The sequence below is a fragment of the Trematomus bernacchii genome, unplaced genomic scaffold, assembly GCF_902827165.1.
Source record: "Trematomus bernacchii unplaced genomic scaffold, fTreBer1.1, whole genome shotgun sequence".
Lineage (NCBI taxonomy): Eukaryota > Metazoa > Chordata > Actinopteri > Perciformes > Nototheniidae > Trematomus > Trematomus bernacchii.
In genome coordinates, this window is record NW_022987714.1 from 20,447,198 (window position 1) to 20,473,644 (window position 26,447).

Sequence of the window (26,447 nt, forward strand, 5' to 3'; positions counted from 1 at the left end):
CGGAGGAGCCGAGGAGGGAAACCGAGGAGAGAGGAGGGGAAGCAGCAGGCGGTTAGAGAAATGAGAACTCCTCTCCTCTGAGCGGTCATTTTAAAGAGACGTCCATTAATGATGACAGGAGGCACAGCAGCCCTCTGTCTGATGGACAGATGTGTTCATGACGACTTATATATGTACTTTTAATTAATTGACAGTGCAGTATAATGAGACAATAACAGGCTACAGATGCAGACACACACACACACACACACACACACACACACACACACACACACACACACACACACACACACACACACACACACACACACACACACACACACACACACACATATATATATACTGGATATACCCCCCCCCCTCTCCCCTCTCTGGTCGCTACAATGAGGAAAATAAATTATGGGCCAAAAGTTGTATTTACAAGTATTAAAAGTAAGCACAGGACACCAAACCAACTGAGACCTGTCTCCGCTGCATCTACGCACACACTGTACCACACACACACCTATATGGGCTCAGAACAGTCTCATATTACACACATGCACACAGAAGGATTCACACTTGTATTTCATGATCTGCAAAAGGATTCACACTTGTATTTCCGGATCCACACTTGTGTTTGTCAATGCACACACAAATGTGTTCCGTTTCATATACATGTACATAAAATCCAAATACAGCAAAAAGTTTTACATATGCATTTTTGATCCTCACATATTTATTTTCCGTTTAAAACCGCTGCACCTGCAAACACAAACCGCTTTCTGTGCATGGATCGCTGTGCATTCGTGTGTGGGTTTTTTGAGACTCCCCTGACGGTCACCCGATTCGTACTTGTAATTTTTTCTATCTATAGCCAATCAGATGTCTCCTCAATTCTAAGCCAATCACATGAGCGCGCCCCCACGAGGGTAGATTTCTTGCGTTCATGACGTAGCGCTTCATGTACGCATTTTGCGCTGTCTGGAGCTGACAGGTCCATGGAGCCTGCCTGCAGGCGCTAATCTCAGGACACTTCCACTCTCAGTACATTGCCACTTTCCGAGCAGGAAATGCACGCAAATACAAGCCTTTATATTATTAAGGTACAGCGCCACTTTCCGAACCATTAATGAATACTTGTGTACACAAAAACGGCAGGCAAAACCGTTTTAAATGTGTGTTTCCTGTATGGCGAATACAGCTGCTTTATTTATGTCTGTATGAAGTTGTTGTGAGTGTGGAGGGAGCAGCTACAGGTTAGCTTAGCCTAATCGATCAGTGCACTACGAAGCCAGTGCTAGACAGTGAACTGTGAACTGGGGGAGCCCCGCCGGTCATTATCGGCCGATATTCACTCTTAATACTTTGATCGGTGCTCTCTATAAAGGCCGAACAGGAGAGCTGGATCTGATCGATATGGACATAAACGCGAGTGAAGTTTTAGCGAGCTGCATGAGAAACTGACGGGCTGTCAGGAGAGAGGGAGGGAGAGAGGACAAAAGAGATGATCCTTACTCCCGTGTTATTAGCCATATCCGGTCATAGTCCGGTAATTACCTGCTAACGGAAACTCTGCTACACAATTCTTCTTCTTCTTCTTATTATTATTGAAACATGACCGGTAAGTTTCAAATTTGTCCGGTAAAATAAATTCTGTCCGCGGAAACCCTGCTCCGGACAGCGCAAAATGCGTACATGAAGCGCTACGTCATGAACGCAATAAATCATACCCTCGTGGGGACGTGCTCATGTGATTGGCTTAGAATGAAGGAGACATCTGATTGGCTATAGATAGAAAAAATTACAAGTACGAATCGGGTGACCGTCAGGGGAGTCTCAAAAAAACCACACACGAATGCACAGCGATCCATGCACAGAAAGCGGTTTGTGTTTGCAGGTTCAGGGGATTTAAACGGAAAACAAATATGTGAGGATCAAAAATACATATGTAAAACTTTTTTCTGTATTTGGATTTTATGTACATGTATATGAAATGGAACACATTTGTGTGTGCATTGAAAAACACAAGTGTGGATCCGGAAATACAAGTGTGAATCCTTTTGCGGATCATGAAATACAAGTGTGAATCCTTCTGTGTGCATGTGTGCATTATGAGACTGTTCTGAGCCCATACACCTACACTACACACACGCACCTACAGCTCCTAAAGCATAATCAGGCTACAGCCGTTGTGTATTTTATTATGTGAAGCACTAAATGGTTTTAGAAAAATATCGAGTCTTTGTTTGTAGATATCTACTAAACTAAAGCAAATAAAGAGAGTAGGCCTGTTATACTGAGTGATATATATTATACACACTGCTCTGCTTTCTGCACTGACCTCACAGCTGTTCTCACTGTAAACATCGCGTCGCGATGAAAGCAGTTAATAAAATAATATCCAGGGGATGCATGCAGAGCTGTCATTGGCTGAGATCAGTCCGGCCGTGCGTCACGACTCTTTGAAACATCACTGTTGCCGGAAATGCATCCACGAAGGAGCCGTGGAGGACCGTGGAGGACCCATCAGTGTATCCTCGGTTATAGCTCCTCCAGAGAGCCTCCTCGACTCTCGATGCTTGGTCCTCGATGTGCATTAATGGCGCAGTTCCACTGCAGCGCGGAGCTCGCTTTAAGCGTGCCGTGTCGTGCCGTCCCCTTTTTTGGTTGTGCTTCCACTAGGCCTCGTTCCGGCGCGGCACGGCGCGGGGCCACTTTTTCACTTCTTTTCTGGCCCTAGAAAATTGTGGTTCTATCGAGGCCACACTAGCGGGCCAACAACTGGGCGGACTGCTGATTGGTCAGAGAGAATCGTCACAATTCTCGCGCGAGTTGATCATCCCTAGCGTCGCATATAATGTGACGCTTGCAGCATTTTTGAAAACAGAAGCTAGAAATGGCAAAAAAAAGCACACCGTGGTCCGTTGACGAGGTCACGACGTTCCTCCATCTTATAGCAGATGATAAAATACAGCGGGAGCTCGACGGCACAACCCGGAACCTAAAAGTTTTCCAGGAGGTCTCTGCACTGTTGTCCGTACGCGGATACTCAAGGACTTTCCAGCAGTGTAGGGACAAATTGAAAAAGCTGAAGAGTGAATATCGAGCCGTCAAGGACCACAACGGCCGGAGTGGTTCGGATAGGAGAAGCTGGAAGTGGTTCGACCTCATGGACGATATTTATGGCCATAGACCGTCCAGCGTTGGGAGGGAGGGAGGCCTGGACTCTGCAACCGCGTTGCTGGAGTCTCTGCATGGTAAGTCTTTGCTAACGCTCTGTTATTTGCTTGAAAACGTTGTGTCCCTATCTATTATAAAGCTCACTTCTAACAAACAAGTCTATTTTATCCTTACATTTAAGTTCTACAACCCATGCTTGTATGGATCCCCGAAGAGCTACATAGCTAGGGCAGATAGCATTAGCTAGAGCTATTGTTTGCTACCACCACATGTGCCATTGTTTACGTTCAGTTTTTCTTTCTACAGTTGTTGTTGTTGCTATTTAGTATTGTGCTGCAGTAGTTTGTGGAATTAACAAGTCATGTTGCTGTTCTAGATGATGCCATTGTCTCGAGTGAGGAGGAACAGTCCCGAATAATGGGTGATCCATCCTCGTCGTCGTCAAATCCAGAAGGGACCCCATCTCGACCCCAGACACCAGGCCCAACCGAACACCCGACAACTCAACCACCAACGCCGAGTGCCATCGCGACACCGCAGCGTGTTCTAGGTAAGAAATAGGCATGGCAAAACGACTGCAATTGTGATTTTTTTTAAACTTTAGATCATCCATCCATCGTCAGTAAGTAAAATAAGCTATACCAGTGTGTGGAAGTGCTCTGTTACAAGTAACTAGCTAGTAAGCAGCTAGTACAATTTTGTGTGACATCCTATTATATACATATATTTATATTCATTATCAACAGGCTGGACATAATGTAATTCACTTTCACAATCATTGTGTGACCTGTACCTGTCCTGTGTTTTTCATTGTTATTGCTAATTCTTATTGCTATAATTATCTTATCATCATACAGGCAAGAGGAAACGAGGAGGAGACGAGCACCTGGCACAGGAGGAACGGCACCATGTACGGAGCCTGGCCCAGGTGGATCGGCACTGGCAGCTGACCATGGAGGATACTGCCCGGGCAAGGCAGGAGGAAATGGCCTTCAGAAGGGAGGAGAACGCTCAAACGCAGGCATTTAACTTAGCCTTCCTGCGCACTCTTGGCCAGGTTGTGGACAGCAGACGTGGCCCGTCTCTTCATGAAGATGACCAACCTCAATTGCCACAGTAGTGTCTTGTACATGTTTTTACTTTTTTTTTTTAATGCCATGCCTTTTTATGCTGCAGCAACATTTTTAAATTTTGTACAATATCTTGCCTTTTTATGCTGCAACACATTTTTTTATTTTGTACAATGCCATGGCTTTTTTATAATTCAATAAAGTACTTCTCATCTTATCTCTTGTTGATAAATGCATCGTCTGATTTCCTGCCATAATCTGATTAACCAACTGATTTTCGGGACCATGTAAACAAAGTCACTGGGTTGCCACTCGCACACAATTTTGTCATCCAATCATAAACAGAAATGAAATGTACACGTTTCATTAAAGGGCTTTAAATCAGCAGAACAAAATCACTGAGAATTGTGTCTTAGTCCAACGTTTAAAAAAAAATGCACATATGCACATAATTTTGAGGCTGAAGTTATAGGTCTATATTTGTTCTAAATAATAATAAAAATAGGCTACTAATAACATTTGGGGATCTAACATTGTACATGAATTTATAAAGCAATAAGAAACACCAGTTAGGAAAAAGGGCATAAGATAAAAAGGGAATTCGAAGAATAGATTTAAAGCAAGAAATAGTTTGCTAGCTTCAGGTCCTCCTCTAAAACATTCTTTGGTAACTGACACATTAAAGTCAAAGACTACCTTTTATAAATAAACTGGAAGGGGGTATTTCGGAAAAAAAAACGGAAAGAGGATGATAAGAGATCATTTGTATTTGTTTAGTTTACTTGGATATTTGCTTAATTTAGAGATTTTCTTTTCAGGATCTGATATTTGCTCAAATGTTCTTATTATGGGGCAGTACTTACTGGTACTTGACATTCTAATATTTACTAAATAGTCAATTCTGATAACATTTTTTGGTTTAAATCATTTGACAAACACATGTATGTGAAAGAGAAAAAAAGATTTATTTATGTTCAACACAATGTAGTAATAATAAACACAAAACAAAATGTCACTACCCTTAAATGTCCCACAATCTTTCAATTGCTATTCAGGTAGCGCATCAAACCCTCTCTTATGTCAGTGCCCCCCTCCTCTGCACCTTGTGCCACTGCCACCCCAGGCTCTGCTGCTGCTGCTGGTGCATCCCATTCATCATCGTAGGCCTCTCCATGACTCTCGCAGAGGTTATGCAGAGCACAGCATAGCATGTCAGCACCATAGATTTCACAAGGTTCACATCACAGTCATTCCTTTTCATGAGGCAACGCCACCTTCCCTTCAGTCTACCAAATGCGTTTTCGACCACTACCCGTGCTCTGCAAATGCCCGTGTGGGTCACATGTTCTGCTGTCAGCTGTCTATTGTCAGGGAACGTTTTCATGAGCCAGTTTTGTAAGGGATAGGCATTGTCTCCCAGGATGTAGTAGCCAGCATTAACCCCACCAATGTTCCTGGTGCAAGCTGGAAAGTAGTTGCCACGACTGGCCAACTCCCACAATGAGGACAGCCTCAAAACCCGAGCATCATGCATGCTCCCAGGCATTCCTGCAAACACATTCCAGAAATGTCCCCTACCATCAACAACTCCTTGAAGGATGATGGAGTGCCAGCCTTTACGGTTAAAATAGTCACAGTGGTATTCCTGTGGTGCCAAGATGGGTATGTGTGATCCATCAATAGCACCTACACACTGTGGGAGCCCCCACCTCGTCTCAGTGTAGGCAGCCATTTCTGCAAACTTCGCCCGGTCTGGTGAACGAATTAGTTCCGGCACTAACAAAGTCTCTGCAGCAGCACAGAAGTCGTGCACACACCGGCACACAGTTGTGTTGCTCACCCCGAAAAGATGTCCAATGCTTCGGTACTCTGAGCCGGTCGCAAGCTTCCACAGTGCGATGGCCACCCTCTTCTTTAGAGGTATACACTTGCGGAATGATGTGTCCTGTCTCTCCATCGCTGGCCGCAGTTTGTTGCACAGGTAGGTGTATGTGTCCTCAGACATCCTAAAGTTTTCCACCCACTGAGTGTGTGTGAAAGACGGAACAATCACACCCCACCACTCGGTAGCTCGGTCGAGCATCCAAACACATGGTCTGCGGCGGCGACCTAACGTCTGAAATACACAAACAAAAGCATACATATTTTAATACGTAAAAGTGGTAGCTACAATTAATTAAATACTTGAAACACTTTGGTCGTATAGTGAGCGTGAAACACATTGCTAGTTAGCGAACGTTAGCTTACCGAGTAGCGTTGAGCGTGCCGTAGTAGTCTCTGTCTCTGCCCGCTTTCTACGATTGCCATAAGTCTCCCATGAGCTGCTTCTCTATTACGTCTTGCTATAAGCCGCCTTTTTCGAAACAAAGTCTTCCTTCTTGCTGTGATAAAACACCACAGACACAGAAACAACTTAACGATGGTATCCACATCCTCCATTGTTGCGTGTTTCGTCAGTTGTGTCGCATTGAAGATGACGTCACGGCAGTTGTATGCAGCGTCGCTCCGCCTACACTGCGTTACTATAGTAACTACCCCAGTTCCTAAACTGTAATGGAAGCGCAGCATGAAGTGAGTCGGCCCTGTTAAGGCCCAACGTGGCCAAGCCGTACCGAGCCGTACCGAGTGTGGCCGAGGCCGACCGTGTAGTGGAAATGCGCCATTAGAGAAATGAGATGTCCTTCACAGGGCTGCTAATCGTTCTTATTATACATCCATGCCTTCAACATGGCGCGCTAAAATTCATTTCCGGGTCACTACCGGAGGACCGAGTAGTCGAGGGGTCGAGGAGGGGGATTTGATTAAATGAGAACGGCCCATTGACAGATATATATATAAACCATAAACACTAGATGACTCACCCGTGCTGCTGGCCAATGGAGACCGACGTTGCCACATGCCCGCCATCTTGCTACAGGCAGTGCTCTCATTCATAACATTATGGTTTACTATTTAAATAACCATAGCTAGCTCAATTTTCAACCAATTTTCAAACGGTTTGGTTTTTTATAAACATCAAAGATGTAGTTATGATACTGCATACTTATAATCATGGACTTTCATATGAAAATAACATTAAGCAGATAAAGCAATAGCTATACACACACACACAAGGTATTTATATTAAATATTTGCCGGTGTATATATTTCCATTTATTTTATTATATTGTTAATATTTAAAATAAATTATAAAATTTAAATATATTTATATTTTATATATAAAAATCGGTCTCATGTCACCACTCTGTAAGCCAAGAGTTGTTAATTTAGCAATGCCTTAGCTTGAAGAACAGGGACACAACTAATGACAATAGCATATGGTGGTATATTATTTAGAAATTCACACCTTTATCAGAAGAACCAAACCAACATAAAATGAGCTCACAGACAGGCCAGTTCTGTCTCATTTATCACAATTATTTTTGACATCAGATCTTCATATCGTCCTAGTTTTGTATTTAGTTTCTAGATTTGTAAACAAATCCAGAACCTTTGAAATACGTTACCACTTCCATACTGTGTGTCGGCAATGTGCTCCCCGAGCAAAAACACATCCTCTGGACCTATCCTCTTCCGCACAATGTAGAGGACCTCAAGCAGTTTGATGGGCTGTGATCGTCTGGAATCTGCTGATGCCTGGCGAATTACCCACTCTGCTGCCCTGACAACACTCACTGTGCCTTCAGACGGAATCACCAGGCCTCCATTGTTTCTTAAAGTCAGCAGGTGGTAGCTCTTGTCCTTACTGGCAGATGCAGCGTCCGTCACCAGGCTGGCACGGCAGACATCACAGGACAGCTTCTTGAAAGTCCGTCGCACAACAAATCCTGAAATTAGAGGTGGACCGATTAATAATAATTAATAAGCATGGGGAAATTAGAATTTTCGACGGACTGTGAATATTTCTTTTTTTGGACTATCGTCCGATTAATCGCCCATCGTTTTCACCGCAGATTTTGACTATTGGCACAATCGGTTATAAGCTAAATACACTATCGGTCGACCTCTACCTGAAATGTACACGAGCGTTGTCCACAAGACCATCGAAGCGGGTGGGAAGGTAGCTGTGGTCATGTACAAGGGCAGGAATGTCAGCAAACGGGGATGGAAGATCTTCTCCTTCTTCTGCAGAGGACATATTTACAGCTGACAGGTTTGTAGATGTGTCGATGTGGTAGGACTGGGCAGCAGAGGACATTGCTACAGCTGGTAGGGACTCTGTGTCATCCTGTGCCGTCACATTACCTTTGCTGCTTGGTTTAACAACCCCACACCGGGCCATCAGCTTCCGGAAGATGTACTTGAACTGGCTGGCATTAGGGTTGTTATTCCAGCCACCTTAAAAAAACACAAGATATGCAAGTATATTACACAGATATTCAATATATCTTTATGCTTTAAAAAAAAAAAGACAAATTAGAACCAGCCACGCCTGAATGATCTTTTTCCACATAAATTAAGTTGAATGACATTATCATACAGTTCAGACTGTATCACAGTGGTGACAAATTCTGCAAACGGATAGACAAACACACAGACATTTTTCTTAATACTCAAAATGGTTTCTGTGACACTTCCAGATACTGTATATGTCTTCAGAACCGCATTTTTCCAAAAAAACAAACAAACATATGGACAGACAAACTGAAAAGAATACAAGCATTTGCTGTCACTTAGTGTTGCGGCTGGTAAATATGAACCCTACCGGATGCTCTGATGGAGTTAAAGATAAGCTCCAAGTGGTCCTGGCTGAATCTGTAGGTCAGGACATATCACTGTCCTTCAAGCAGCACAGGAACCATCAACATCAACGTGTCGATATTGATGATGAAGCCCAGGATAGAGAGGAACCTTCAAAAGCAAATATTGTATTACTACGATGATCCCACCAAAACAGGAGACAAGAAAGCAGGGATGCAAACACATACGGTATAGGGTGAAAATAGTTAATGCTCCCAGAGCAGCACTTCTCAGGGAGCTGCCAGGGCAGATACAAATCCACATTTCACACAATTCACTTCATTGCCACATTTTGGGGGGGAAAAGGGGACCGTACCCTAAAGCTAACTAGTTTGCATCCCTGATCTTAAAAGTATAATCAGTGTGAGGTTTAGGATCCTTAAAATTACTTTTAGGACACTAAACCTGCTTGAATTAATTCACCACCGAACATGCAGACCATGCAATACAGACCATGCAATACATACCATTTTGACACCTGCATCTGGGGGAACAAAAACTGAACACAACAGAGGAACAGAGACAAATTCGCTGACAGCAAACACATTGGAGCAAGATAGTGTATAATACGTACCACTTTATGAACTCAATGCAGAAGAGTAGGGCATCTCATGAACTCGATGCAGACAGGACAGAGCATCTTATGAACTCGATGCAGACAGGACAGAGCATCTTATGAACTCGATGCAGACAGGACAGAGCATCTTATGAACTCGATGCAGACAGGACAGAGCATCTTATGAACTCGATGCAATGTCCTGGGCCCTTTCTCATTTCACTAATTTCCCCTCCTCGGTCCTCCGGTAGTGACCCGGAAATGGATTTCAGCGTGCCATGTTGAAGGACATCTAATTTCTCTAAATGCACTTCGAGGACCGAGGATCGAGCATCGAGGAGGCTCTCTGGAGGAGCTATAATCGAGGATACACTGATGAGTCCTCCACGGTCCTCCGCGGATCCTCCGCGGATGTATTTCCGGCAACAGAGATGTTTAAAAGAGTCGTGATGCACGGCCGGACTTATCTCAGCCAATGACAGCTCTGCATGCATCCCCTGGATATTATTTTATTAACTGCTTTCATCGCAACGCGATGTTTACAGTGAGAACAGCTGTGAGGTCTGTGCAGAAAGCAGAGCAGTGTGTATAATATATATCACTCAGTATAACAGGCCTACATTACTTTCTTTATTTGTATGCTTTAGTTTATTAGATATCTACAAACATACTTAGTGCCCCGGCACTTATTACCCCATTCCCTGAGGGAAGATTACGCAAATGAGCCGCTGACGTCACTTCGTCTTCTTCTGCTTTGGGTTTACTGGCAGGCCGCAAACCACTTCACGGTGTATACTGCCACCCGAAGTCCCCGGCCGGAAGTCCCCGGAGTTGGGGACTGGCTTCAGTAGAAGCTGCTGGGAGTCCCAGCAGCTTCTACTGAAGCCTTCCGAGTAAATCGCCAGAACGCCGACACCTCCTCATCTCCACCGCTCCCATGCTTTATTTTGTGTTGCCATAAGTTAGTCTCTCTGCGTTTGTGCGCTGGGCGAATGCTAATGCTAATAATGCTAATGCGAGGATAATAAAATGGCGGCTCTACAAAACATTTCAGAGTTTTACGGGGCGTGGTTTGCAATTCGCCCAGCCAATCAGAACTGGGGCACTTTTTTCCCCCAGGAAAGTACCATCTCTCAGCAGGCACAAAAAATGGGGGTAAAAGTTCCCGGCACTAAGTACTCTTTTTGGTGTGAACGCGACATAAGGGGTACTAACGGAACTAAACGCGATAAGTACGGGGAAAAGTACTCCGGTGTGAACGCGGCTTATGTAACTGCTACAAACCAACCTACAAACAGAATCAGTTTGTTTGACCCCTGTGTGGGCCCTACAGTGACAAAATTAGGTTTTAATTAACAATTGTACAGTATATCTTTGAAATAATTATTTCATTTAGCTAAACATCTGAAGCGCTCTGCAACTCTTCTGTGTGGCTCCATGAATTTTTCATAAAGCTCTGGAAAAAATAAGAGACCACTCCACATTTTTCTTAAATGTCATTCTCTACATCAGGGGTCGGCAACCCCTGGCACGCGTGCCAACATTGGCACGCGGCACCGTAACCAGTGGCACACTAGGAATAAGTCGAATAAGTGTGCAAAATATTTAAATTGTATTTTCGGATCCTGAACGAGACCGCCGCCAGAGCGCATCTCCCCGTTACCTGCAGAAGGAAGCCATGCACGCAGCGCAGCCCCGCTCTGTTTAACTCCAGGTGACTTTCTGCCGCTTTCCTCCGTGGTGCAGGGCTGATCGTTTCACCACAGAGGAAAGCACTTCACACATTGCAGTACCCATAAGGAGCTTTACAAATGCCACAGTTTTTGCGTGGCTGTGTCTTTAGTTGAAAGCCCAGTGGCGATCTGCTCATCTCTCATTGAAATAATATTCTACAAAGGGGCGGACTGGCCATCTGTGTGTTGAACTTTCCTGTCGGCTCCCAGACCGTAGTCGAGGAGGGGCAGAAGCAACAAGCTTCAGGTTCAATAACCCACTTTAGCTTAAATGACTGGAGAGAGGCGAGCTCTTCTTGGGAGGCCGTTGCATTTATTTAGCTGTTCTTCTGTTTCACAAAATACATCACAGACCTCTGTTTTTCTGCTGCCTCGTTTCACTTCCAGAAACATACACACGCTCGCTCACTGTCGCTCTAACCATCCACACACACATGCACACGCCACATACCCCTCTCTCTCTCTCTTAAAGGGACAGCGATCTCATCTCACTCTGCATGACCCTAATATCATAACATGTGTGTTCTGGAGAATCACAGAACGGACGATCGTCCTTATTATTATGCCGTTTAAACCAATTATTTAAATGGCATCATGTAAGTTGTGCTGACAGGTACACACACACACACACTGCTTCCGCGCAGCGAGGCTCCCCCCGCCCTCCCGTTGATAGTTCACCAGCGTCAAGTTCCTCCACCCCCCCCCCCCCCCCCCGTTGATAATTCTCGATCGTTGGCACGCCGATAACAATTTTTTATTTTAATGGCACTTCATATCAAAAAGGTTGCCGACCCCTGCTCTACATGTATGAGTCAACAGAAGAAACTTCATTTGCAGTTCTAAACATATTTAGGGTGTTTTTTACCCACTTATTGTCCTGCCCACAACGTTATTCCTCTCTCCTACAGCGTCCATTACAATTACATGCATATTGTAAATTATGCAAATTACTTAATTGCGACTTTTAAGCCCCCTACACACCAGGCAGTCACCAGAGAACTCGCCGACATCCGACACCGACAGATCCATCGACGAGTTCTCCTGCGTATTGGCCGTGTGTCGCACTGAAATACACCGCTTTACTACAGCCGAGCACGTACGAACTGCGCATGCGTGAGTGGCAATAACTCTCCTTACCAGCAGGCGGCGGTAGTGTGTATTCGTCATTCAAAATAGGCAACAACCGGAAGACAGAGAAGAAGAACAGACTGATATACAAACAAATAGCGGGTGCCGTTCCATTTTCACTCTCGTCCATCGAAAACATGTTTTAGAATATAAAAATACATGAATGATGAAATGAGCACATAAAGTGCAGACATACTATAAAATCACAGTTAATAGACCTGCATCTGATGATCGCAGTGTTCTGGCGGGTGTGTAGTTTATTGAGTCAGCAATGTAATAATGGCCACTTCTTGCTAAATTTACGATGAGATGAAAAACCGGACTCGACCAAACAAATCACGGAGCTCTCAGCAGAGGACAGCCGGGGACGCTCCCGCCGATATCAGAGATGTCCCTGCTATGTGTGGGAGGTAAGAGAGGACATTTAAGGGCTATGTTTGATGTCTTTAAGTATCACCTGCTGGGGTTTAGCTGCTGTCCTGTGCTTTAAATCGTTTGTTTACGTCCCTCACTTCCGTTTCGCTTCTCATTTGCTAGCTGAACAGCTGATCAGAGTGGTTTCTTGGCCCGATAGCTTGTGTCGATCGTGAAAGGCCAAATAAGGCGTGTCACGGCCGAGGGTTCGGGACACACCAAATTGACTTTGGGCGACAAGGAACCCGTTTTCGCCCAACAACGCAAGACGGCCGATATCGGCCTGGTGTGTAGGGGCCTTAAGGACAGCAAATCCTCACTATGGAGTTGGCAACACTGCTAGTGATGACTCAAACTGGTGTTCAGGTATAGGCTCTCCTGGCATCGAGAAAAGAGCACAATGTACTGTACATATGCAGTAAGTCATTAAAGGTCCCATGTCATGGCCATTTCTACTGATCATAATTCCATTGTTGAGGTATACTAAAATACATTTATATTGTGCAATTTTCCAAACTCACATTGGTTTCTCATACAGCATCTCTGTATAGTATGTGTATTCACTCTCTGTCCTAAACGGCTTGTTGGAGCTCCTGCCCCCCCCCCCTCCCTGTGAGCCCAGTGGCCGTCTGCGAGACAGCGAGACACAGCCCGAAACACACACACACCCGCAGCCTGGCTGGGAGTTTGTGTGTGTGCTCAGGCTGAGTTCTGCGGTGTCTCGCCGACCCCACACCAGTGTCCGCTCCTCGCAGCAGCGAGCCTCGCAACGTCCCGCCGAGTGTGTGTGTGTGAGGAAGTCCGCGGATTGGTCCAAACGTAACGGCTCCGCGGACGTAACGTAACGGCTCCGCAAATTGTCACTATACCCAAATACGTCACTGTACCCAGGAAGAAAAAGAGAAATGTCCAACGAGGCATTCTGGGGCAGCATAGACAGGTATTTTCTGTGTTAGAGTTTTACTCGCTACAGGGTGTACTTTGAGGGTTTGTGACTCTGCAGACCGTTTACATGCAGAAAAACCTTCATAACACACAAGGGGACGGGTAATAACCGGAAAAGCATGACATGGGCCCTTTAAAATCACTGGGATTTGGATTTATTTTTGAAAGACTGTGACCGGAAGTCACCGTGCTGTTGCTGCTGACAGAACGCGGAAGTGGCCATATCTGCGTAGGTAAAGATAGATATCATATGACGGTGACGGAAACCTCAAAATATACACAGATGGTTCTAAGAACAAGGAAGAGTGTGTTGGAGTTGCTATATATATCCCAGACTTTAAAATATCGATCTCAAAAAGAGCTTCAGATCAACTATCAGTGTACACAGCAGAAATGCTGGCAGTAATAATAGGATTACAGTGGGTTGAAGAGGTCAGACCAGATAGGGTGGTGATATGCACATATTCATTATCCGTATTAAAAAGCATACAGTCAACAACAACTGTCAGGGAAGATATACTCAGCGCCATATAGATAGAAGAGTTACGACAGCGGAAGTCCAAAATGCTTGATCGTCACGTGGTTCAGGGAGAGTCAATAGATCCCCGGAAGTTCGTGGCGGGACATTTGAATGCATGATTACCGGAGATAGAACTACGATTTTTGGTAATAAGTAGTGAATAAAGGTTTTGATTTGCAATATTTATACAACATACCGATATGTGTATATATTTACATCAATATGTTTTAAAAATAAAATAGAATCTGCTAATATTTATGGATAATATTAGGAATAGTGTGAACAGCTAGTTTACTTGTTAACATATACATGTTAGGCTAACGTTGCCTTGGTTAAAGAGCCTGTTGCTGTTGTGTATTGATTTGAATTATTTAAAACAAATATTATCTTCTTAAACAGGTATGGTAGTCAGGAGCATCACTTCCTAATGTTTATTGATATATTTAGAGGGAGGGGATGGCAAGGAATGCTTCAAAATTTAGATTAGATTAATTTCTACCATTTTTTAAATTCATGGTGGTTTCAGTAATCCCATGGTACTTGAGGACATAAGTAATCTAAATGACTAATGCAATCTTTATGACTTTCAGAAAGGACAGGAGACCAACAGGTGACTATCAATGGACTAGCAGCAACATGATTATGACGTTAAATGTGTTGTTTTAGGAACATCCATTGTAAATACATGGAATTCAATAAACATTGAATAGCATGTCATGCAGTTTGTCTGTGCCTTTTCCTCAGTGTTGTCCTGGCATATCGTCTCCACCATGGTTTGCTGTGCTGCCTGGGGATGCTCCAATCGCTCCGAAAAAGGAGTAAGAATCAGAATGTACGGCTTCCCCACTGACACAGAGAGGAGGGGGAAATGGCTAGCTCATGTCAGCAGGAGCAATTTAACAATCAAAACAGACAGCCGCAACAAAATATGTGAGGTAATCATATTCAAACACTGCATTTGCACTTTTTCACAAAACGAAGACCACACCATTGGGAAGCTTAATGTTTGGTTTAATACAAATAACAGGGAAAGGCTTGAAAAACTCTGAGAGTTGAGACTCAGGGTGCAGGGTGAGGGTCTCAGTGCAGGTATTCAGGCTCTATTGCAGGGGTACTCAAACTTTTTTATTAAAGGTCCAGTTGCGAACTTTATACAAGGTCACTGGTCCGGATCAATGCCAGTAAAGTCCCCCCCCCGTAAAAGTAGAAGTACCAGAGTGTAGGAATACTCTATTACAGTTTAAGTCCTGCATTCAAAATGTTCCTCAAGTAAAAGTAGAAAAGTATTCTCATCAAATATAGTGAAAGTAGCGACAGTAAAAGTAGTGATTGTGCAGATTGGTCCATTTCAGAATAATATATATGATATGTTTTATAATGATTGATCATTAAAGTGTTCTCAAAGCTGGTAAAGGTGCAGCTAGTTTGAATGACTTTGTATACTGCAGGGTAGCTTGTGAATTTACTCCAGGTGGAACTTAAGTCTGATTTAACACTTGATTATATTTCACATCATTCATCCAGATCTGTAAAGTAACTAAAGGTATTAAATACATGTAGTGGAGTAAAAGTACACCATTTACCTCTGAACTGTGGTGGGGTAGAAGTACAAAGTAGCAAAACATTGAAATACTTAAGTAAAGTAAAAGTATCTCAAAATTGTACCCAAGTATAGTACTTGAGTTTATGAACTTAGTTACTTTACACCACTGGCTATAAAGATAGAAAGACTAAGCCTTGCACAGAGGCATGAAAATAAATTTTCAAAATGCTCAACAGTGCTGCCAAAATTATAAACTGACTGCTACACAATTAAAATAAATGCTTTTATAAATGTCTATTAGATGTGACTCTTTGGCGTTTCTGTTATTATTAACTGCTTTAGTTGTTCTGACTGCTAAAATCCTCTGTTATTCCGTGGGGTCGGGGGGCTCGGATCCTTGTCACCTTTTTCATACCTGATGAGTTTGCATCCCTGAAATTAAAGGGTGTTACATGTTGTCGTTGCTGTGGACCTTCTTAATCTACCTTCTTTGGGGGCCCCCTTCTGGTCCAAGCACTTGCCTGCCTTGCCTGTCGGTAAACGGCGCCCCTGTATACACACACACACATTCAATACATACATACAGTATGTCAAGGTAAACTTGCGGTTAACTTGCGGTCTGCTATGCGTGTCACGCTCGCGCACACAAGTAAATATATATGCACGTTCATTCTCACAACATGTCAGACACAAGACGCACGTACATGATGATATACATTAATTTATCAGAATCGGATTTTTTTTATTATTTTTTTTTTAGAATGGGACACAGGGTTCGGTCCGGATTGATTTGCAGTTCGATCCGGATCCGGACCTTGGTCCGGAGTTTGAGAAGCCCTGCTCTATTGAATCCCCCTCTGGTTCTTGTGCTGAAAGAGGGAGAAACAGACAGGAGAAAGGGTAATACACACCTATATAGCACACCTATTGGATGGGAAATTGCCTTGGGGAGATAAGGTGTGGTCTTTGTTTCCAACTGAAGTTATGGAACTTTATTATTTGTGAGTTTAACAAAGTATGACAAATGGCATCAGCAATGGATGTGATATTAATTTGAATCTGCTCCTCCACCTGTAACATCATTGCCCCTCCACCTGCCAGCACCCAGCCAACATCCCTGCTCCTCCACCTGTAACATCCCTGCTCCTCCACCTGTAACATCCCTGCTCCTCCACCTGTAACATCACTGCCCCTCCACCTGCCAGCACCCAGCCAACATCCCTGCTCCTCCACCTGTAACATCACTGCCCCTCCACCTGCCAGCACCCAGCCAACATCCCTGCTCCTCCACCTGTAACATCACTGCCCCTCCACCTGTAACATCACTGCCCCTCCACCTGCCAGCACCCAGCCAACATCCCTGCTCCTCCACCTGTAAACAATCACTGCCCCTCCACCTGCCAGCCCCCAGCCAACATCCCTGCTCCTCCACCTGTAACATCACTGCCCCCTCCACCTGTAACATCACTGCCCCTCCACCTGCCAGCACCCAGCCAACATCCCTGCTCCTCCACCTGTAACATCCCTGCTCCTCCACCTGTAACATCACTGCCCCTCCACCTGCCAGCACCCAGCCAACATCCATGCTCCTCCACCTGTAACATCACTGCCCCTCCACCTGCCATACAGTAGGTTACTAATATACACTAACAAGATTACTTACATTACTTACATGTTTAGTATGCTTACTTATATACAACAGTAGTATTACATTTACCTTGTGTTTTCACTCTCACTTTGGTCCCTCTCCCTTTGCCATCATTTCAAAATCAGCTGAGCTGCAACATAATACAGACAGGTAATAATCAACAGAATACACTAAAAACACTCACCCATAAATTACGTTTTTGTTTACTGTTTGGAAGTCTCAAATATGCACTCTAAATTAATATCAATAGCGATGTATCACACAAATAGCTCTCTTCCTTATTATTGTGTAACGTTAACTTTATTATACTAGCTTGTAGGCCTACTCCAAAATGGAGATCGTAATTTCTCCACCTCCACTCATTACAATCACACGTGCTAATATTATATTCCTCCACCCCACAAAAAAATCACGTTTAGAAGCCCTTTTTCTCTAATTCCACAACGTTGGATGAAATAACATTAGGAGAACGGATTAATAGGCTGTTCATGGTTAACGTGTGTTGCTAACTTTATCCGGTATCCTAGCCTAATCTGTTATCTGTAAACGTTCCCTAAATCAGTAGATTATGGGATAATCCACTAACAGCCTTTAATACACATGTTAATTTGACTCAGAAGTGCTGATAATATCCGCAATATAAATCTTTAAACGTCTTCTTACCTTTAAAAGTCCATCACGAATGCTGCAACTCTACTGCGCTGCTAGCCACAGATCGTGGAGCCTCTTGAGTCAATAGTCCCCCGGAAGTCAGCGGCAAACTAACTTCCGGGGAACTATTGACGGCTCCACGATCCGCCATTGCTGTAAAAAAACTGGTCCATTGGAGTGAACGGAGATGTCGTAACTCTTCTATTATATGGCTCTGGATATACTCATAGAACTTAACCATAGCTTGTTAAGACTTCACAGAGGCGGTATAGATCTTCAGTTCTGCTGGGTGCCTGCACATGAGGGGGTAAAAGGGAACGAGTGTGCTGATAAATTAGCAAAAAGTGCATTACAAAAGGAAATACAATTACCAGTTCAACTTGGAAAAGGAGAAGGAAAAGCAGTAACCCTTAGATGCATAAGTGGGTCTTTTTTGACCCGGTGAGGTGGTTTTCTTATGGCGCATTTCCATTGCAGCGCGTAGCTCGCTTTAAGCGTGCCGTGTCGTGCCGTCCCCTTTTTTGGTTGTGCTTCCACTAGGCCTCGTTCCGGCGCGGCACGGCACGGGGCCACTTTTTCCCCTCTTTTCTGGCCCTAGAAAATTGTGGTTCTATCGGGGCCAACAAACAGGGCTGAGTCGGGCTGAGTATGCTAAACTAGAGAGAGGAGCGCAGGCAAGAGGGCTAGAACTACAACAAGATGGACATATTTGACCGTGATTTAATTGTAATACACGTTTCAAAATGATGCCGAAGTAACAACATACTGATACCGGTTAGTAAAAACCATGAATTAATGCTTTGTCAAGTCTGCAGACAGACGGCAGGCGAAAAACCTTTTAAAATTCGTGTTTTTCTAGATGGAGATTGGCTAAGCTAACGCAGTATATGCTCCGACCGTCCACACTCACAACAACGGCCTATACAGACATAAATAAACCAGCGACTGTATTCACCATGACACAGGCAGTCTGTGGTTTGTACTTGTTTAACTTTTGTCTAGTTTCTGAACAGATATGAGGAGCTGTGAGCTCTGAGTGCTCACAGCTAACGGCTGTGTTGTGTTTCTGGATTTCTCATTGAAGATGACGTCACGGCTCCGCCTACACTGCGTTACTATAGTAACTACCCCAGTTCCTAAACTGTAATGGAAGCGCAGCATGAAGTGAGTCGGCCCTGTTAAGGCCCAACGCGGCCAAGCCGTACCGAGCCGTACCGAGTGTGGCCGAGGCCGACCGTGTAGTGGAAATGCGCCATTAGAGTATCTTTGTAATTACATTTTTTTATCATTTCATATTCCAGCTATTCCTCCAAAAACATGTTTTGGCATGCCATTCAAATTTTTTATTTACATTTTAAGAAATTGTAGTTTTTGTATTACTACCCTAAGCTTCCATAAGTGGGTCAAAAATGACCCGCATGCATTTTCTATGGAATTACGTTTTCTTTTCAAAATGTAAAAATGTCTAAAATTGTAAATAGTGAAAAATTAAATATAAAATATTTCTAGTGTGAACCAAAATATAATACTAAATATTATACAAGTGATTTTTCTTAACCAAAATGACAAAAATGGCATAAAAACACATATTATTCTAATACGGGTCCTTTTTGACCCACTTATGGAAGAGTGTAGGGTCCAGTCACTCGTGCATCTAAGGGAAAAAACTAAAAGGGATGGAGATCTGGGAGAAAGACCAGAAAGGCAAAGAGTATCACAAAGTACAAAAGACAATCACAATTAATATTTATAAAGAAAGAAACAGAAGGGAGGAAATCATGATAACTAGACTCAGACTGGATCACAGAGCATTGAATGGTACGCTGTATGTCATGGGGAAAAGTGACAGTGACAAGTGTAGGAACTGTGGAGTTAAAGAAAATGTGGAACATCTTATTACATTGTGACAGCTATAAAGCTGAAAGAGAAAAACTAAAGGATAAAGTTATAGAGGCAGAGAGGGAGTACAATGTGCATTCTGGGAACAGAAGGAGAAGGAGTAAGAGCTACCAGAAAGGCACTGTTTACCTTTCTGAGTGAAACTGGGGTAGGTCAAATAATCTAACATTAGGTTAGAATAGATAATGGATTTTTGTTTTGTTTTATTTATTTTATGTTTTGTTTAGATTATGGATATATACGTCCATGAGTTGAGTGATGGAATGACATGATGATACACACTCATGTACAGTAGGTGGCGGTGTGCGACTAAAAGCTGTTTGCGACCCGCCAAGAGAGAAGAAGAAGAAGAAGAAGAAGAAACGGAGTTACAACCCTATTGTAAGCAGTGTATGATTGAAAGTATGTCTAAAGTAGACATGTTGAGAGAGGTGGTGAGTGAGCGTCTCACTGCGGCGGCTTTAGAGATATTCGGACTGTTTGAGAGAACCGTGGCGGAATATGAAGAACAACTATGTCGTTCTAAAGAGGAGAACGAGCGGCATCGGAAACTTCTGGACGCTGTTCTGAAGCCGGAAGTCCGTTTACACAGAGCAGGTCAGAAACTAAACTTCGTAAACATTACATTACATTACATTGCATTTAGCTGACGCTTTTATCCAAAGCGACTTATTTGTAAACTACTGTTTGTTCTATTCCTGTGTTATTACCCTGCTGAAAAAAACAGCTTAGACCAGCTAAGTTGACCAGCCTGACCAGCCAGTAAATGGGTTGGCTGCTTCCACTACAGCGCGGAGCACGGTTTAAGAGGGCTGTGACGTCAGCGGCCCGTCTTTGGTTGCGTTTCCACTTGGCCTAGTACCGGCCGGCGGGTCCTAATTCACAGTTTTTCTGGCCTCATAAAATCGCGGGTCTAGGGCCAGAGACAACGAGGCTGAGTCGGGCTGAGTATGCTAAACTAGAGAGAGCATCGCTGGCAAGGGGGATACAACTACAACAAGATGGACATATTTGACCGTGATTTAATTGTAATACACGTTTCAAAATGATGCCGAAGTAACAACATACTGATACCGGTTAGTAAAAACCATGAATTAATGCTTTGTCAAGTCTGCAGACAGACGGCAGGCGAAAAACCTTTTAAAATGCGTGTTTTTCTAAATGGAGATTGGCTAAGCTAACGCAGTATATGCTCCGACCGTCCACACTCGCAACAACGGCCTATACAGACATAAATAAAGCAGCGACTGTATTCACCATGACACAGACAGTCTGTGGTTTGTACTTGTTTAACTTTTGTCTAGTTTCTGAACATATATGAGGAGCTGTGAGCTCTGAGTGCTAACAGCTAACGGCTGTGTTGTTTTTCCTGTGGTTCTCTGAAGATCACGTCACGGCTCCGCCTACACTGCGTTACTATAGATACTACCCCAGTTCCTAAACTGTAATGGAAATGCGCCATAAAGTGAGCCAGTCCTAACGAGGCCCAGCCATACCGAGCGGGGCCGAGCGAGGCCGTGTAGTGGAAACGCGCCAGGGGTTTTGGACACTTTAGCTGGCCAGGATGGCTGGTTTAGCTGGTGCCAGCTAAACCAGCTAAACCAGCTAAACCAGCCATCATGGCCAGCTAAAAAAACAGCATGGCTGGTCACCAGCATCCATCTATCACTAGTTTATGTTTAATAATAGTATTAAATATATCATGCTGGAAGCTTACCAGGATTCCAGGTGACCAGCATACATTGTTTAAATACTGGTATGATTATTTAAACCAGAGAACATACATATATTACAAAGATTCATTGTGTCATGCATTCTGGTATCTACCAAAATAAAGACATTGTATAGTGTTCATAACAGTATTTTAATTTCATAGCAATAAATAGCTAGTTAATATAATAAAATACACAGTAACAATACAATAATTATACAAATAACAATCAACCTGCAAATCAACCTATACATCAAAATAAATATATTATCTAAAACAGGTGCATTTGATTTAAAATAAAAGTAATAAATAGAATTCAATATTTAAATGGTAACAAAAACAGTAACACTATGTATGATAAGAAAAAGGCAACAAAGAAAGTGTTTTTTGTTTTTCCTTGTTCATATCCATAATGTTTCCCGTTGTGTAGCGTCCAGCCTTTCCCAATCTGGCATTTCTGTCTGTTGAAGCCACTTCTTGAAGCAAACTGAAAAGAAATGTACAGATATAAGTACACTGTAAAAAGAAAACTTGACATTTACGTTAACATTTGGGCTGCTGTGGTTGCCAGAACTTGACCTTTGAAGTATGGTAAAATACATTACAAATTACAGTTGGTTGGCATAGACGTTACAGCAAGGGTACTCAAATACAAATCTTAAAGGTCCAAAAAAATTGTTTCAATAAGACAAAGGTCCGTTTATTACGGTCATTCAAACTTTTAAACAATTGCAACAAGATTCTTAACACGAGGTTGCACAAACAAAAATAATCTGTATGCAACAGTTTTCATTGTTATTGTGTCTGTGCTTGATCCCTCAGTCGCAGTGTGAGCTGCACAGTTATGAATAAAGGCAGCTGCACCCTCTTTCATTCAGCATTCCCATTATTGCTTTATAAATGTCTTGCCCCCTTGTGTGTCCACTGAGGTTCGTCAGGCCCAACACATCTTCAACAAACTCCCCCTTTGCCTCATCATAAAAACTCACAAACACCAGCAACAGAGCATTGTCAGTGGTGTCAGTGGACTCATCCACAGCTAAGGAAATGCACTGTGCATTTTTTATTCCATCACAAAGCTGATTAATCAAATCACCAGCCAGTATTTATGTTCTTCTGGTTGCTGTGGAATCTGAGAGGGGGATTTGCTTGATTTGACCTGTTATTTCCTCTTTGTTTGCCTTCAAACATGGTCTCCATCACTTCAGTCATGCATTCTTTTATACTTCAGTTATTATCCAGTGTAATGTCCTTACCTACTGGCCTAGTTAAATCAAAGTGGTTACTTTTTTTTGGCTGGGCAGTGTAGTTTTACACACGTCTTATTTGACTTTCTCAGGACTTAAAACTGTTTTTTGGGGGCAGACCCCCACAAAGAAAAATATATATTTACTAGGGCTGTCAGTCGATTAAAATATTTAATCGCGATTAATCGCAAATTTTTTATCTGTTCTAAATGTACCTTAGAGGGATATTTTTCAAGTTTTTAATACTCTTATCAACATATGAGTGGACAACTATGCTTTATATGTTTGTTTATTATCATTTGAACAATGACAAATATTCTCATGAATATTAAACACAACAACCTCTGAACATTACAAATATTCGCCTCAATTCAACCTAGAACCTCTCTCATACAATACTGTGTGTGTGTGTGTGTGAATGTGGAGGATCGTTGGAGCTATGTGCAGCTCAAGGCATATATGCCTGTGTGTATGAGCTGTGTTGCGGCACTATCCGTGCTGAGTGTGCGGTCTGGCTACCTGCATAAAGTCAAGTGCTCGGCGCAGTTGTCGGCGAAATGTCGCTCCTCTGTTTTCATTGAAACAGCTCCTTATATCCGTTAGCTCAGCTAGCTAGCACCAGATGCTAACAACAACACGTAAGGTGTGCTTCGCTCGCGCCACACATACACACACCCTCCCGGTCCTCCCGATGGCCAGTCCGGGCCTGCCGGTGAGCGTGGAAGTGTGGTCTGCCACAAGCGGGCAGCAGGAGCGGGGCTGTCAGCATCAGCTTGTAGATGGTATTTTAAACTCGATGCGCTCTGAAACTACGGCGGCCGAGGACAAAAAAATACACATGCGTTAATCGCGTTAAAATAATTAGTGGCGTTAATTTTTTTTTGCGTTAACGCGTTATTAACGCGTTATTAACGCGTTAACTTGACAGCCCTAATATTTACACACGTAAGGTCATCATCTTAACAGTGTTGTATGCTCATCCGTGAGCAGAGCATCAAGTTGACATGCCTATTACAGCTGAATGCGGCGATTACCATTTTGTTCAGCAAAACGCCTCACAAACTTATTAAGATCAATAGCTTTAGTGCGTTTTGATTCAATGCTGAGTACAGCCAAACTTGACAGTCTCTTCTCTGTCATTGTAGACCGCAAATACCTCATTCCTTCAGTACTTGGGTCCGAATGCTTCTCGTTTTGCGCCGTACGGTTCAAATGAAATCAGGGCCGGGGGAGGGGTTACAAGACGTGCATCTTGTGCTGCATTCACTTGCACTCTGACATTAGAGACTTTCTCTCTCATATGTCCGATGAGCCTCAACTTTTCTTTCAAACAAAGCTGCCAACTGGGGTGGCAAGGCCTATTTTTAGTGTGGCAGTTGCCACCCCGGTAGGTGAAACTAGGCTACTAGCTACAGTACAGATGCAACTAGATGAGCTGTTAACTCTCGCTCTTTTTTTTAAACACACACGCATTTTCCCCACCCGCATTCCGCGAAGACCCGCCCTACTGTGCCTCTGATTCGCAGACTGTTGGTGGGGGGAAAAAACGCTGACGGGATGCTGAATGTGATTGGACCAAAGCGTTGACAGACACACACACTCACACAGACAGTGGAACAGTCTGACATGCAGAGCGCTGTTTGCAGTGGACATAGCGGAGAATTTTGACTCGTTGTGTTGTGGCGATGTCTCGCAGATAACACAGATAATACAGATAATACATATGAAAAGTATAATTTGCTCAGAGTCCAGAGACAGTTGTGGTTCGGTCCGGATCCGGACCGGAGTCCGGACTTTGAGGATGCCTGCGTTACAGTCAACAATTGCTTATGGTGAATTACAATGCAGGGCTCGACATTATAAATGTCCCGCTGTCCCGGAAGCACTATTTAGACACACCGGGCCAGCATAACGTACTTTCCACTTGCCCGCTCGGGCCACTAAAAATATTGCTTTAAAAAAAAAAAAAATTGTCCTGAGGTATTGGAATTTTGACTAGCAATTTTGTTCAATTGTTTCGTTTATTTAGGTGAGAATCACATGACACGACAGGTGAACATGGCGCACTAGGTGGCTGCTTCTCATCAGACCGAATTTGCTAAAAATAATCGGCTAAAACAGTCTTTTCCTGATATTGACTTTTTGATCTCTGCTGCTTGAAGTTGGTTATAAGCGAATGCCTAAAAAGCATCAAACTAGGCAGACAGCGAAGTCGCCAAGGAATAAACACCACGAGGACGCTCGCACAATGGAACCAGCTGAGGAAAACACAGAGGTAACACCGCGCTGGGCCCAGCAGCTGTGCGCAGAGATTCAAGATATCAAAAAGGGATTTGAGAATACATTTGATACTCTCCAAAAGACTATACAAACAATGAATAAAGACACGAAAGCAGCACTCAACAGGATATCTAACGCTGAAAAACGGATAAGTACGCTAGAAGATCAAGCCAGCACCGACGGTGCGACAGTTAAACAATTATCCAAAGATGTGAAACTTTTACGCGAACGGGTTATCGACCTCGAGAGCAGAGGAAGAAGGAATAATATCAGAATCAGTGGGCTGAAGGAAGGCGCTGAAGCAGGGGACCAGGGGCCTCATTTATAAAGGGATATACGCTCAAAAAATGGCGTACGCCAGTTTCTACGCAATGTTTGCGATTTATAAAATACTAACTTGACGGGAAAATGTGCTGTCCTCCACGCAAACTCTAACCCATGCGTACGCACTTAGCACACAAACGGGAGAGACGAGAAACTGCGACACCGTTGGCAGAAGGAAGAACGGAGAGAAATATGTGGAAATAACACCATAAATAAAATGTTACCTGTCATTTATCAAATATGAAGAATTCATTTTCAAACATTATTAAAGCCAATCTTAAAATGATTAAACAAACGCCTGTTTGAGACTCCTCAGTGCACACAAAAACATAACTTGGATAAATAAATAAATACGGATATGTTATTTAAAACCACCTCGAATATGTTGTGTTAATGTTATGAAATGTTTTCTCATAAATGATGCGGTAAGCAGGAGGACAGAATTACGTCTAAACTGATGCCGTTTTGCATTTCTATAGGTTGTAGATACGAGCATGGTTTTATATACTATCACGTTTAATCGTGTTTTATGCCGTTTGCCAAGACTTGATAAGTCGCTCGTAAAACACAGGAGGTATGGAAACTAAGAACACCATATGTGGTAAATTGTACAGCTAATATAACACAACACATTAGTTGTATTTCCTTTAACGGCTGGATTATGGATATATAGTTGCTGATCGACAGCTGGAACACAAACCACCAAATACAACAAAAATAATTCAGATCCAGTCGTCATGACTCCACTCCGGAGGGATTCCCCGATCATTTCTTACAGTTTCTCATCAAGGGGGGGTCTCCTGTCCCCGGTACAAACACACTGCCTGAAGGTTATGTGTATTTTTTTGTCATTAACTTTTTTCGGACCACTTATTT

General features: G+C 43.3%; 2 protein-coding genes across 2 annotated transcripts in view; both read left to right on the plus strand.

The window, feature by feature from the left end:
• The first annotated feature begins 2,878 nt into the window (after nucleotides 1–2,878).
• Nucleotides 2,879–4,449, plus strand: LOC117491962. Its single transcript, XM_034142120.1, has 3 exons — nucleotides 2,879–3,239; nucleotides 3,539–3,712; nucleotides 4,020–4,449. The coding sequence occupies exons 1-3, from the start codon at nucleotides 2,879–2,881 to the stop codon at nucleotides 4,280–4,282; spliced, it is 798 nt and encodes a 265-aa protein (XP_033998011.1). The 3' UTR covers nucleotides 4,283–4,449.
• A 15,912-nt stretch (nucleotides 4,450–20,361) lies between these two features.
• The window catches only part of LOC117491203 (zinc finger protein 629-like), a 28,664-nt gene continuing 22,578 nt past the window's right edge, over nucleotides 20,362–26,447 (plus strand). The window contains exon 1 of the mRNA XM_034141059.1: nucleotides 20,362–20,606. Coding sequence (XP_033996950.1) covers nucleotides 20,402–20,606 — 205 coding nt within the window. The 5' untranslated portion in view covers nucleotides 20,362–20,401. The remainder of the gene's footprint in view (nucleotides 20,607–26,447) is intronic.